Genomic DNA, 15540 nt, shown 5'->3' with positions numbered 1-15540 from the left:
GTAAAGTGGAACTTGTCCATAGTTCTTAAAAAAGCTAAATCTTTTCAAGTATGAATGATGCTTTTGCATGTGGCCTAAGAACTTGCAAGTCTAAAACTTTCTGGTATTTGTAGGTTTTTAATTTATTCTTTTTACCTTTTTTTTTCAGTGTCTGATATTCTTGAGAGTCAAAACCCACAGTGCTCTTTTTCAAGGACTTCCGTATGGAAAATCTCACAACTATAGCAGTATAAAAATAACTAAAGCTTGAGACTTTTAATTTTGCTCATTTTATGCAAATTTTTAATGGTACATTTACACAAATTAAAGCTCCTGGATTTTCAGCTTTTTTTTCATAAGAAATAATTTATCTCTATAATGTATTTGGCAGAATTCTGCATATAAGTACCAGCAGTGCTTCACTGATTAATAGTATTTATTGTTGTTTCTCAAATTATTATACATCTTTTAGAAGTATGAGAACATTTGTACTAATTACATTAAATCTCTGTGTGGCAACATATGGCAAGAAACAGGGTTGGCAGCGTCATGAGATTCTAAATGAAAGTGAGAGAACGAGTAATTCTGAAAAGAAGGGCAGGGGGAGATATAATTTTGACTGAACCAGAAAACATCCCCTTGCTAATAGAGCAAGTAAGTTGATCTACTTTGATAGGACCTGATCTTGTGCTCCGTAGTCAAGGCAATGGGATATGTGCTGGTGGAAGAAGCATGTAACTGTTTCACAGCTTTCCCCTTACTTTATTCTTAGATATCTTTTGAAACTCAACTTTAACAGGTGTGCATTTTTGCAGATGTGCCACGTGATTAAATATTCAGTATCTAGCCTCTTATGTTTGAACAATACTGTTTGGATCAGAAAAATGGGAATAAAAACTGGGAAATATTTCTAACGGCATCTTCACACGAAGAAGATGAGAGGGAAAATTTGATGAAAGCCTAGTTTTCAAAGGGATGCCTGAAGCATGTAGCTAGAGGCAAGTTAATGTTAGTTATAGTCCTTTGCAAGGCCTGTTTACATGTTTCCTCTGTAGTCAAAGGGCTGTATGCATGTGTTGCAAAAATTACAAATGCCTACACGGTTCCTTTCAGTCTTTTATCTTACCAACATGTGAATGCTACTTGATGTTATGCTGAGAGATGTTTTAAGATCTTCAGCCTCTTTTTAATTGCAGTCAATATATGGAATTAATTTAGATTGGAACTTGCCCCTTTTGGAGAGTTGCATTCCTGCTTGCAGTGGGCTCTTAACTGAGGGAGTGGGAGATGTAAAGAGAAGAGCATAGCTGGAGGACTTCTATACTTTGTGCTTACGCAGAGCATGTCTGGGTGGAGGGTCTGACTGTGCAAGAGGTGATGCAGGACAGTCTGACTGGTTCCATGTTTCTCAGGATGGTGGTATTATGTCTCCAACTTGTTCTTTGTGACATTCACGTCGGCAGAAATAATGGACACAGGGTCAGTTCTTATTTTTTCCTTTACCACAGAGAGAAATACCAATAAAATAATTTTAGCCAGCAAGGATAGCCTTTTTATTTGTGTGGCAAGAAGTAATTTTTTCTTCAGAATTTAAATGGCTATTAAAAAAGCTGTGATACTAAAAAAGCTGTGGCCATTGATTTTTCCCTTCTGGAAACAACTTCTAGTCCTGTCAATGGCAGAAGTGACTTCTTTAAGTAAAGAAAGGGATATCCAAAGATTCTACAGCACTGTAACAGGAAGAGAAGGTACTTAATACATGTTATAAAATTCTGCAATGTGAAGCTTCTAGCACCATGTTAGAAGTTCCGTATCCTTATTCCTGATGCAGTTAAGGTGTAATCAGAGGTGGTTTATCACTTCAATTGGGAGTGTTTGTGTGTGTAGTATATGCAGAGATAAATATACATTAAATATCTAACATTACTTAGATAGTAGATGTACTTTAAGGTGGTTTGATTTAGCAGTTGGAGATGCATTATGTATTGTATTTCTTAAAGTTTTATGGAGATCGAATATGTCATCTGTCAGTTCCAGACACGTTGCATGTTATGCTCAGATGTGCATTCTTGCTACCTTTCATTTTTGTCACCAGTTCTGGTCTCAGTTTCATCTTGATTTTTCATACATTAATATTTGGCTTTTCTTTCCTTCCATTTCATCTTTTCCACCACTGCCTAATCCTTCCACCATCATGGCAGAAGAAGCTATCACTCCTACACTTATTACCTGTAAGTAACTTCTTTGTCATCAGAGACACACTTTCTGCCATGTTGTTCCGTGCCTAAGTAGTGAATGCTAATATTGAAAGTTCCTTTACAAAAAAAACTTTGTAAAAGTTTAACCAAGATAAAACCAACATGGTCAATAATTAATGTAATGAAATATTTCACTTTATAGCAATTTCTTATGCCTCATACTGTGCATTAGAGAGTCCTTTGAATATCGTTATGTAACAAATTTTCTTAATTGAAAAGTAGTAGGTATAAATACCGCTACCATGTCTATAGGAAATTTTCATGCCTAAGTAACTATTTTTAGAATTTATTTAGTGCTTTATTTCTCATTTGTTCTGTTGAAAATATAGCATTGGTTAGACATGTACAAGCGTTTCCATTTGTTGCTGTGTACATATTACTACTTTTTCATGAGTAATGATCATTCATCAGCATCATGAGTTACCATTACTGGAGTGAATTTCAAAGGAGAGAGCGCTAAAAAATGAGGGCAAGATGAAATGTAACTTTCAGTAAGTGGTAGCTTTTGATTTTGATACAGTCTTCAGTGATATCATTATATGATTCTTTATTTACCCAAAGCCTTTGTTTCGTTGCCTGCTGTCGGCAGGTGATGAATGAGAAGGGTTCTTCTGTGAATTTAGCAAATCCCTTTCTGAGGCTATTCACCTTTTCTCACTTTCCAGGTACAAGGAGTACATGATAGTTTTTGGATTAGCGAAATACTAGGAGTCAGGCTTAGTCATGAAATGAGATGCATTTAAGCTCGTTCCATCTTGTTGGCCAGCAGCAAAAATCCCCTGTCCAATAGATATCTTTCTTCTTTAAAGTTCAGGTTTAGAAGTCAAGGGAAACTAGGAGATATTTTCATATGGTTACGTAAGATGGGGTGTTAATTGCACGAGACAAGACTGTAGTACTAGTTTTCAGGTACGTATGGTAGTGGCATACTGTTGAAAGGAACACGTTTCAGTAACGTGTTTATTTAAAAGCAATGCTAAGTTTCTCATGTTCCTTTTTAGTTACTCTTTAAACTTTTTAAATAAATACTTTTTCAATTATTATTTTGAAAAAGCATCAAGCATTCATTTATAGAATTTATGGGAAAAATAGTGAATATTTTCTAACTTGAAAACTTGATAAGCAGAACCATGCTTCGAATGAATTAAAGCAACTAAAATTTAAACCTCTTAGCTGAAATTCCCTAAGACTTCTGAGTATATTGAAACTGCTAATTTACTTGGTTATTCAGATTTCATATTACATCATTTGACACTTTACATATAGTGCAATTTTTTTAAACTGTTCCTTAAAGCACTAAAGTATTAATGTGAAGGTCAGAAAAAATTGTCTCTTCCACAGATACAGTATTTCAAAATTCGTTTCTATTCTCAAGATGAAAAGACTATATTTTACGTGAAATAGGCCTTAAAAAAAAAATAAATCCATTTGGGACCATTTAAATGTTTTTTTTAAAATGTCAGAAGAGTGTAATATAGTAAGTCATTTAGTACGTTGTTGCCATAATAAGTAAATATATTTAAATTAATATTTTAATGTGATACATGTCTCAAGGTTACGTCAAAAACAAAAATTGAAACAAATAGAACATTAAATGAAACACTGTTTCATTATTCAAAGAAATGGATTATCTCTTTTCTCTTTTTTCCACTGACAGTAGAAAATCTGTGAATTGAAATGTTTCTGCAAGTTTTACAAACAGGTTTTGTCCCCAGTTTTGCGGTCATAGAAACTGTTAATAGTGGATGGAATAGGGCTTTTCTTGATTATTTGGAATACTCTCACAAGTGACTTCAAGAAAAAGTCTTTTTGTTAGTGTGATACAAATTCAGTAACTTTGTAGTTTGGATACATTAACTCTTCCAAAAGAAACTCTATGATCTTGACCATGTATAGTTTTACTCCCTGTATGGCGAAGGAAGGGAAATAAGAGCCCTGTGAGGAGCAGACAAGATTGGCTCCTAGCATGAGGAAATACTTTGGACCAAATTCTCCACCTGTTTACGCACCACACAATTTCACTCAAATTGGTGAAAATCTTAGATAGATGCAGAATTAATTTCAGTTTTATTTTTAGCTGAGGAAGTTGGTATGGATTATAAAATGTTCTATATTTTGAGAAACATAATTTGAAGTACTCAGCCATAGCTAATTTACCACTTCTATACTGAGTATCATATTCAGATTTGCTGATTAGTCATTGTAAATGCAAGCTGTGACATCCAAGCAAGCATCTATGCACTGAAATAGTTACTATTGTCTTGTGTGCTGCTTTCCTTATGTGCTGTGGGCTCCTTTTCCCTAGTAGACTGCAATCTCTTCTACTTGTAAATCCATCCTAAATTAAAATTAAAAAGAAAAAATTGGCAGATGCCTAGAGCTGCTGATGAATCATCAGAGGTGGACCTACAGCTGTGCATATTTGGCAAAGAATTATTTCCATTTTATCTTCTGTTTACTAGTTAGCCAGTCAAGAGAGATTTTAGAAAAGAAGTTGAGTCCTGGTATTGAGAATTATACTTTTTGTTAGTGGGCTTAAGCGCCTGTGCTGGTGCCTTTACTCCCACTCTTGCTTTCCTGAGAACTAGTACATTTTTTACCTTTCACTTCAGTCAGGCAGCAGATTTTTTTTTTTCGTCCGGCTGTAGTTAGCCCTGTATGAGTTCTTTTGTTCTTAAGATTAGAGCAAATTTAATAGTGCTCATTAACTCTGCAGCAGGTCTTTTGGCTTTGCAGTCAGTTCCAGGTGGGAAAAAAGAAGAATGGAGACGGTGGCGTTAGTGACACTTGTAATGACTGGTGTTCTTGGCATGGCAGCTGGCGCTGGCATGACTGCTTTCTCCTGACGTTTTCTGATGGGCAAAACCCCTGCAACATTGGCCAGAGAAGAAAGAGTACATTAGTAGTTTGTTGTGTTATTGTGGTGAAATGAACTACACAAGCCCGTTGTTCAGGAGACAACGAGCTCCACTGCGCTGACCAATGACCATTAACGTTTTTGTATTTGAGATTTTCATTTTGATGAAGAGTCTGCCTTTGGAGATCATTAGTCATTAGTCAGGAGCTAACATAGCTACATTCATGCAAATTCAAGCACCAGACAAACAAAATGAGTGTTTGGACCATCTGAGTTTACTCGAGACACTGGCACCTGATAGAGAGTTTGGAGAATTCAATGTACCCCAAATTCTAGGGCATATAGTTACAGACTGTAACTGTTACCAGTTGCTTTCAAGAAAAGGCTTCATTACACTGCTACGAGTAGGATGTATGACCAATTAAAATACAAAATTGTGAAGGCAGCTTTTGATGTCGTCCCTCAGTTTGAACTTGATACCAAAATGGTATGTTATGATGATTACTGAAATTAAGTACTTAGACAACAACGGTGCTGCACAGCAGTCAAGTGTGTAATATTATTCTGTTTTTGTGCCTTTTCACAAGTTCTTTCAACTTGCGAAAGGTGAAGTAGAGAACTAGGAGACAATTGCTGCCCAGTATTCTTAGAAAATAGTAATCATGTTGACATCCTAATAATATGAAATCTGATATTGTCTGTCCCAGCACTAATCATCTAGTTAGGTGGCTTAGGACAGAAGTGCATCACAGGTACATCCTCTGTATGGAAATCTCAATCCAGAAGCCTAATACAATGTTGAAACATTACTAAAACAGACTGTATAGGACTAGACATCCTATTGCCTGGTACTTTGTATAACTCAAAGAGAGAGGCAAAATTCCTCCTACAGGAAAATTAATTCTACAAACATTGAACTTTTTCATATAAATGTGAATAAAAACATACCCTCCTTTTAATGCGAATCTGATAGTTTGGGGTCCAATTGAAGTACCCTTTTCTTGTATATCTGACTTGAGCTAAGGAGTCTGGGAGTCTGTTCTCTGTTTAGTTATCTCTGTGTCTCTTGCTTCACTAGCAGATTTTCAGTGCTGGCTTCTGGAGCTCTGTACAGAGACTCAATTTGTGGCTCGTTTCCCCAGTCCCATTGCAATTGACCTAGTACCTATGGCAGAAAGCGCAAGGTTAGCAGATTTGCAAAATGACCTAATAATCACAGTCATAACATTTAAAAAAAAATCAATGCTGTTGGAACTCTTAACAGTGATTTCTGAATAATTACAGGAAATATTCAGTCATCATGTTTTAAACTTCTGTAGTAATTTGAAAACAATGAGAGAGTTGGAAACTGTCCTGCGTTCTCTACTGTAGCTGCCCCTGGAACTATCATAAGTTCATCAGTTTGCATCTTGCAGGTGAAGGAGAGCACTGAACAGAAAAACATGAATGTGTTTGAACTGCTTCATGTGTTTGATCTGTTAGACCTAGCCTGTGATCTCTTCTGAATCTTTAAATATGCATAGTTACATTGACTTCTATCATAGAATCACGTAACCCAAAATAAACATGGATTTCTGTAACTGTCTTGTAAACTAGACTTAAATGATTGGAGGATGTCCCATGAATTTTGTTGCATCTGACAAGGTCTAGAATGCCAACATATTGAAATCTTTGGATAATATGCAATGTCCGAAATAGCAAGGAGAGTGTTTTACTAAATCACCATCATTGAAAAATACATTAATGGGCTATATGCCATATGCTTTGCATACAGAGGTATGATATTTAGCTTTCATGTGGATATACTAAGCAATCTCAGAATTAGATTTTTATTTTTAGTTAAAACACACCACATAATTTTAAAAAGTCTGTCTGAAGTTATTATTTCTTATACTGATTCCTTGTATATTCTGATTCTTTTCGATCTGATTGTATTGCTTTATAACCAAGGCTTACATTCACTTTTCTCTGTAGAAAAAATTGTAAATAATCCTTAACACTTAGACCACCAGTGAGTAAATCCTTTTTTTTTTTTGTATTTTATTAACTCTGTCTGAAAGTTTGTGAGCCTTCCCAGGGCAATAATCTGACTGTATGAAATAGCTTTCTTGAGGTGCAACAGAGATCATTCATGTGGAGGAATAACTCAGCTTTAGTTCATCTTTTCTGGGTGTGTTTAGATACTCACTCCAGGTTACTTTTCCAATACCTACACATAAGAAACTCATAATAATTTCTGAAATTACCCAGACTTTTCAAAACCACTGTAGCCCACATGTGTTGAATGAGAAACCATAATGTGTAATGTGCTGCAAGTTTGGGTTATTCGGAATAAATGGCTGCTACAGAGAGAGTGAGGTGAAGTATCAGAAGTGATTGATTGCTGTGCTGGTCACACAGTCACACTCAGTTACTGTCCTTGCTCCCTTAGTGTCAAGCAGTAAATTTGCAGATGAGATGGGATTTGGAGATTTTTCTGTCCTTAGAGGAGCAGTTTCAGTTTACACTGTTTGTTTTGTGAAGGTACCAGACATTTCGTGTGGGAACCAATGTAACTGTAGGAAAAATAAATACACACTCTAGAGATGTCTTGATTCATTCCACATTAATAAAAGCTTTGTCTTGCTTTTCTAAACTAAAATACAGAGATTAAAATGGAATACTGTTTGCTTTTAGAAATTGTGGATTCCATATACTCTTGTAGGGTAAGCCTGAAAGTCTGGCTTTTTTTATATATAACACTGAGACATAATACATACATTTGGAAGGGGAAGAGAGGATTGGGACAGGTATGTGTATTAAAGAAGTTACCTCTGTATTACAGTATTTTTGTTGCTCTCCCGTATTGAGTCTTGTTCAGTTAATGTTAGCAGTTTACCAGAGTGGACTGTCTTCTCTATAAAATTGTAGATTGAATCAATTCCTCAATTAGCCTGTTGATACTGTTTGTAGCTCCCTAAAAAATTTGATTCCCAAATCAGTCATTCTTACTGTCAACAGCAGTCATCCTAGGCACTGAGTTTTTGCCATTATCTACCATCATTGTTGAATTAGACTTTCAAAAAGGGTATAAGGTGAATCATTTTCATTCACTTGAAGACTTTTCTCTCAGGAAAAAGGTGCAATTCATAGGATTTTTACTCTGAAATTGCATTTGGTATACATAGATAGCTCAACTCTGACTTCAGATTCCTTCATTTTAAATATCCAGATAGAAAGGAGAGTTTTTCCTTATTTTAATGTATTTACTGTACAAGAGGGATGATGGCATTGGAGACTTATCTTCTCTAAACCCAAAACCTGCCATTGCACTATGTGTGACTGTAAATGCATTAACAGTAAAGAAGCTATACTGCATATTAAGATCAAAATTCACTTCATAATTTATGTTAGTAAAGGCCTGTGTTTTTCCTAAAAGGCTGAAATGTTAGTTTTCAAGATGAAATATTAATGAAATATTGACTTGATCAACAGAAGATCTCTGCAAAAGGTGGGACTACAAGGAATAAGGTGAATGTTGCATTGTATCTCTCCTGGACTCAAAAGGAGGACAAGCAGCAAAAAAAAATGCGTAAAAAAAATGGATAGAAGAAATCATGTGGTGAATCTAGCCTAAGACTTCTTTGCTCCAGTAACCCACATGCTTAATCACTTCATACTATAATGAGATGTTTGTGTCTGTTGAGTGATGTTAGCACAGAGCACTGAGGTGGTGTATTCATTAGCATTGCAATATCTTTTATTGACTGATTATATTTTTGTTCAAGCTTCTTATCTGTAATCTTTTCTCTGACCCCTGAGTCCCACAGGAGACGCTTCAGCTGAAATACCTTTGCTGAGCCTATCTGCAGGGGTTATGGCCAGGTTAATGATAACCCACCTCAAGGTAGCATCTGTCAGTGTTCACTCTTAATTTCACAATGGAAGTGTTCTAATTGTGGCTCCTTTCTCTTCTTCTCATTTCCTTTCTTATCTACAATATTCCTTAAGCTCCCTTAAAGTCTAGACTGCCAGATCCCAGGAGGGAAGAGCAGTGGCCGTTTCCTTTCTGTAGTGTCTAGCCAAGCAAAACACCATTCATTTCCAAGTTTTCTGTCTGTCATTTTTCTTGGTCACAGTTTTCCTGCAATGGATCACCTAACTCTGCCATGAGAGAATAAGGAACCATACCTCAGTTGCTTCCTTCTGCCATTCCTTGTCACTCTGGCTGTCTGCCTCCGTTTGTAAGAGTCTGTGCAAGGATTGTGTTTGATCAGGGTCCTCCTTAATTTCAGGGCAATAGCCTACATGCAAAATGTAGCTAGGAAGATTGCATGAGCAGCAAAATCAAGTCTCACAAAAACTAATCAAGCAAGGAAACTGAGGAACAGACTGTGCTGTATGCCTACAAATCCAGCAAAGCCTAGCATTTCATCAGTCACAGACACACTGTTGCAAATGAAAATCTTTTACAAGACTTATCATAGATACTAAAGTCATGGCTGTATTTCATTTGCAAGTGTGCAAGAAAGGGTTTATTGTTACTGCAAATATTATTATTATTAGGCTGTAACTTTTAGTGTATACTACAGAAAGGTATCTGTAGGACTGTCAGAAAGTCCTGCATAATTCTTTTAGTTCCTGTGCCAACCAGACATCAACAGTGATGCTAATAAAGACATAGTAGCTGGAGCAGAGCAGAGATTTGTAGAGCTTGTGCCATGAACTACCTGTTCCTGTGAGTACCGAGCTGGTGAATATAAAGAAGCACATTCGCTTTTCTTTTTAGCAGCTGAAGCTCAGGACCGCGTCTGCATTTGATCTGAGATCCCGCGGTGAGACATCGAACCAAATGTCTAGGGGTATCTATGTTATATTCAGTTCACCTGCAGAGGGAGTTAGCTTCTCTCCTTCTTTCCCATTCCCTAATTCCTCTGATCATGAAGACACAAATTAGAGCTACCAGAGGCTTGTCTGAAGGAAAGGCAAAGCATAGTATTCGCTGACTTGTGTGTTTCACAGCTGTACAGGAACGAGAGGATTGTGGTGACATCAGTAGCTAAAAATAGGTCTTCCAGTACGGATTTGACCAACATGTTCGTATTGGGTATAATAATGCATGCATATTAGCTGCAGCAGGTAACAGTTTAGGTAGGCTAGATAGATTTTAGTTTGCTTAAAGATGTGTGTTGGATTATGCTTTAAGTGTCATGGAATGTATTTTGCAGTTTATGGTCCTATTTGGCGTTTGTCCATGGAAGGGTCACTTCAAAGAGAGTAGCTTCATGGCTTACCGTGTATTTTCAAAAGCAGATGAAATACTGAATGCTTGGTATTTACTGAGATTTTTAAGGTAAGATTGTCATGTTTATGGTACATCATAGAATAAGGCCTTGATCCTTAGCAGTAACATCCAGGTGTTATTGACAGTAGAAGTTTACTTTCTGCTCCTGAAAAGGGAGGAGTCCTGTCTGCATTTTAATATTCCCCAAATTACTATTATGGAAGATATTTTAAACTATGAAAAGAAGAGAAACATATAAGGATGTTAGTAAACTGTCAGGGATTACCTACTGTATGCTTAAGAAAAATAAATGAAAAGAACAAAGTACATTGGTTGCATGTTGAGTCTTCTAATATAGGATCCCAGCAACAATAGGTTTATCTTTTCGTGGAGTAGAGTGCTGCAATTTCCACTGCCTTTTGTTGGAACCCAAAGCACTCTGCACCTCTTTTGAGGCGGGACCACTGTTCATTCATGGAATGTCTCGTCCAATGTTCTGTCCACAAAAGGTTTCCTCTAATCTTCTCCTTAGATCCTACTGTTGCTGTCTTCCTTCTAGCTTCTTTTTCAACACTAATGTGTGTGCCCAGCTCTTAAGCCTGCCTTATTCTATCGATCGTTTCCATTTTCATCTCTGTTTCTCAGCTTCTTCTGCTCCTCTTTTTACTTACTCCTCCTTTCCGTTAGCCCCTTTTCCTTTCCCCCAATGCTACGTTATCTGTCCTGTCCTGAAAAATATGTCCTTAAAATATCCTTATTTTCATTCTCTACACTCTGCTTTGTCTCCTGAGACTTAATGCAGGCTGCCTAGTCATTTGTTCTTGCTCCAGATCCTACCATCTCTCTTCTCAGAACCGGTAGAAGAGAAGGAGAGGCAAATCCAAGAGCGTCAGAATATCTTTCTGTTATTGTGCAACCTTTTCTGTAATTCTTTTTATTCTTGATGTTTACTAAAGGACTGTTGCTTAGATAGCCTTACTCTGTGGGAATTTAACATGGTAAGATTAGGGAATGACTGAGATAAATGTCTACCTGAGAGTTTTTTGCATTGTGGATTGTTTATTTTCATGGGAAAACAGCGAGCTGTTTTTATTTGCTCATTTTTTCTTACCTAAAAACTGATTTTGCTAAGCCTTTAAAAATATTCACCTCCAGGTTGAAATTTAGCATGCATTATTTTACATTCAAAAAAGAAAAAAAATATCTTAAGCAATTGAAAATGATGTCACCATGGAAGATTCAATATAACATTAATTATAAGAAGTATACTTCAACACCCACAATGCTGTGTATTTACTTATGTCAAAACAAGATAATGCTTATTGTGTTAAGAATAGCTTTTCATTTTATGTTGCCTGTTGTTCTTTGAATCATAACCTTCACTCGTTTCTTTAATTTAGGAGAAAAAGCCATTAAACATAGATACTTCCTGAAAGTGCGTACTGCATGAAAGCTTTAATTAAATCTACAAGTAAAGCTTTAAAAGAACAAGAATCAAATTAATTGCAACAAGGACCATGCATTTATTTTTGTGACAGACCTTTGCGCGTTAGAGAAAAGGCAATCTGTGTACCCTTATCTGAATTAGTAAACTCAATATCACTTTTCATTAGCATGATAGGTCATTGCTATGCGTCTTCAGTGTAACACTGTTTACATGTTAATGACCTCACAAATAGAATCTGTTCCAAACGGTTTGCAGTAGTAGAAAGTTGTAAATCCATGAAGTGGAATAAACTGTCCTCTGCTTTCTGCATCATTGCTTCTTGCGAGTTCCTCTCTAGACTGAGCTTCTTAATTAGGCAGCAGTATAATTAAGGCAAATTCAGTAAATGCAAATAGGGCAAAAGGATTTATAGCTGATTATGGCTGTTGTAGCATACCTGAAATAAATTAATTTCTAAGCATCATTATTAGTTGACTTTTCAATGACATGAACTCTAGAAGTAGAAAGTATTGTTCACAAAAAATATTCATAGCTTAAGTTAGTGAGTGTTAGTCCATGATGGCATAGTCAGATTTACAAAGTGCTGACATACTTATGAAAAAAACACAAAAAGAGTAGAACATATTGCTTTAGTTGTTTGATATGCAATTGCTTTGTATTAGCTGAGAATTTTAAGATCATAAATATTTTTTCCCCTCCACCGCATAATGCACTGAAATCAGCATGCTCCCTAAAATCATATCCTTAAAGAAAATGTTGTATTTACATCTGTTAGTTTGACTAGACAGCGAAGAGCTTCACCGCTTTAAAGTCTTGGAATAATAAAGCCAACATCAAACGCATAAAACAAACTCAGCATAACCACTTAAATTTGATTGCCTAAAATATCTAAAACCAGGACCATTCTGAATCTGGTCCCGTGTTTGGATGTCTCAGCCCTGCCATAACAAAAAGCCTGTTTTTCACTGGTGATATGCAGCGTATACCTGGTATTGCAAGACATATACTCTGTGGTTCCGCCTGATACAGCCTTGGGAGTTGCTTTGCAGACAGAGAGTAATGGTTTCTACTTTAGTCACTCACCTAATATGCAAAGCGAGTTTAATTATATGCTGTCCAACCCTCTCTGCTACATATTTTTCCACTTGCTGGTTCTGGGTGAAATGCATACTTTCTACACACAGAGGTTACTGGTATATAGTGCCCCTGGAAGCATTTATGGCCAATCTTGCCCTCAGCATGCATAATGTAGCTAAGTACTAATTAAAGGTTAAAGAATAAGGAACCATCTTTGCCTGATGAATATAGGAATGTGTTCTGCATAGGGTCAGATGATACTTTCATCTGGACAGAATTGCTAGGATGCCACAAACCCTAACTACATGAGACTAAAATTGGGGAGGCTCCAGATTTTCTTACAGCACGACAAAGGGCTAATGAATCAATGCCTTGTGTTGTGTAATGAATTAGCTGTTTTACTGTGTTTCAGATAAATATGTAATGCTGAAAGACATACATAGGTAGAATGTAGATTTGATTTCATAAGGGACATTTTTTTTGTCCTACATACTTACTTCTGAAAATTGTCTGTGGCCCATTTGTACATTTTGCTATTAAAAATAAAGAGAGATACAGTTCTGGCAAGGCGATAAAGTCACCGTGAACATTATTACCCTCTCTCTGATCTAAATAATAGCTGATTAAGCAGGTTTTGATTACTTCTAAATATTGTTGTGACGGCTGCCATGCAATACAAGAGAAATTAACTGGTGAGTGATGGAGCTGCGGTGGCAGATTAAAAACCTGGCCATCTAGTGGAAGTCTGTCTTTGCAGGGCTACAATTTCCCCACAATTTCCAGAGGTTTTGTAATTTTAATACTTCTGCAAAACCTTTCACGTTGAAACGGACTATAAATTTGCAGTTCTTTGAAGTCATCCTGTCAGAAATCGTGGTGTTCACTTCTCTCCTGTAGGCTTCTTCCTGGCATAATAATTTAATAATAGCAATTGTTTTTTAAATAAGCTTCCCAAATAGGTTATGGAAAGAGCATGGGAATCAAGAGGTCTGGTTTCTGCCACCAACTTGATGAAAGTTCTTAAACCTCTGGGTGCCATATTCTCCACATTAATTAAATTTTGATTGCTATTAACTGCTGCAAAGCAGTGGTATCAGGACTAATGGAGATCTAATCATGAGAGAGGCAGAATACTTCATGCTTCCTTTGTCATCACTTGGGTTTGAGAAAATTTAATCTTTGTGTTTCTAAATAGAAAACCAGCACTGCCTGAAAATATATGTATTCCAGTACTTGGAAATCAGTGATGGAGACATCACCAGCGAAGGCAGGATTAGCCACAAATACTTGCAGAAACACATGTTCTCTTATGAGTAGCCTTCGCTAAAGCACCAGGGGAGGTGTAAAGTGCTTTCTCTGACACTAGCTGCTTTGACATTTCAGTGACTGCAGAGCTGCCTCCTTTCCCACAGTAGGCATAATCAGCATCTGAGCTTTACTGCTTGAACTCTTGTGCATGTGGATTACTCTTTTGACAAAAAAAAAATAATTAAAAAATGTCTAAAGCCCTGATACTGCAGTAGTAGGTTCCTTGGATGAAGGTATGAAAACAGTAAAACAGAATAATACAGTAATTTAACATCTCATGATTTTCAGAAATGCATAAATAAAATAACTGAGCCTACTATACCAGTTAGAGTCTAATCATTTGCTGTCTGATTAGAAGTCAGATAGCCATAGGGTGAAAATAAGATGGAAAAGGTCATATGATTAAATTAGCTGCATTCAGACAGGCATTACTTACGAAGGTTTTTTGCTGTGATTAAAGGACATCAACAGTAAGTCAAGCAAATAAGATCAAGTTAGTGACCCTCAGACAGGGGAATTAACCTCAACAATAAATAAAAGGTTACTGTCCACTACAAGCACTCCAAGATATGCTACTCTTGATTAATCACTTCTTTCACTTTCAGCTATGAACTCTGCATGTAACTGCCGTTCTGATTATTTACAGAGGAATGCACATCTTTAATACAGGATCCAAATATTAAAAATTATTTTCCCTTTACTTTTAATTCATGCTGCTTTTTAGTAACACAAGAAATGCCTACTGCAGTCCTAGTGCTTGTCCCATTAATATCCTATCGAATTTGTCACTGTTTTCATATTTTGTTGTAAACAGATTCATGTGAACAGTGCTGTTTTCCACATCACTTAATGTCTTGTAGGTGTTTCCAATCACTACATTATTGCCTCATGGGTTAAAAATATTGACAACAGGCTAACATTTTGGTTGCATGATTCTCTGTTTTTAATGTTGGGTTTATTTTCCTTTTGTGAACATTCTTGGAAGCCTAGTTTTTCCTGCTGTGTCCTGCAAGAGTCAGAGTCTAATGAAAATCTAGGCTAAATTTGCAGTGTAGGATTTTGATACTGTATCTTTTGCATCTGACTAATCATGGAGAATCTAGACTTTTATAGTCAAATCGATTCTCTTTCTCAAAGTCTTTTAATATGGGTGAGGAAGTGCAGTGATCCAAAAAAGTTGTAAACCACTATGAAAAGTCACTTTATGTTATTCTGGCACTTGTAAATTTGCTGTGAATGAAAACCTGCTCTTTCATTATCTGAGAGCCAAGAAATGTATATATATATATTGAAGTGACTAACCAGGAGTGAAAACACAGCAGGAAAGGTCGCTGTCCTGGTTCATGAATGC

At 36.4% G+C, this 15540-nt stretch overlaps 1 protein-coding gene across 1 annotated transcript in view; it reads left to right on the top strand.

Annotated features, from left to right (window-relative positions):
- Nucleotides 1-15540, top strand: part of PTPRM (protein tyrosine phosphatase receptor type M) — a 388464-nt gene that overhangs the window by 225095 nt on the left and 147829 nt on the right. Inside the window, 1 exon segment of the mRNA XM_086609296.1 lies at nucleotides 2181-2210. Within this exon segment, the coding sequence (XP_086465422.1) occupies nucleotides 2181-2210 (30 nt within the window).

This window comes from Tauraco erythrolophus, chromosome 3 (assembly GCF_009769465.1).
Source record: "Tauraco erythrolophus isolate bTauEry1 chromosome 3, bTauEry1.pri, whole genome shotgun sequence".
Classification (NCBI taxonomy): Eukaryota; Metazoa; Chordata; class Aves; order Musophagiformes; family Musophagidae; genus Tauraco; species Tauraco erythrolophus.
Note: the sequence above shows the minus strand (reverse complement) of the source record. Positions and strands in the feature narration are given on the sequence as shown.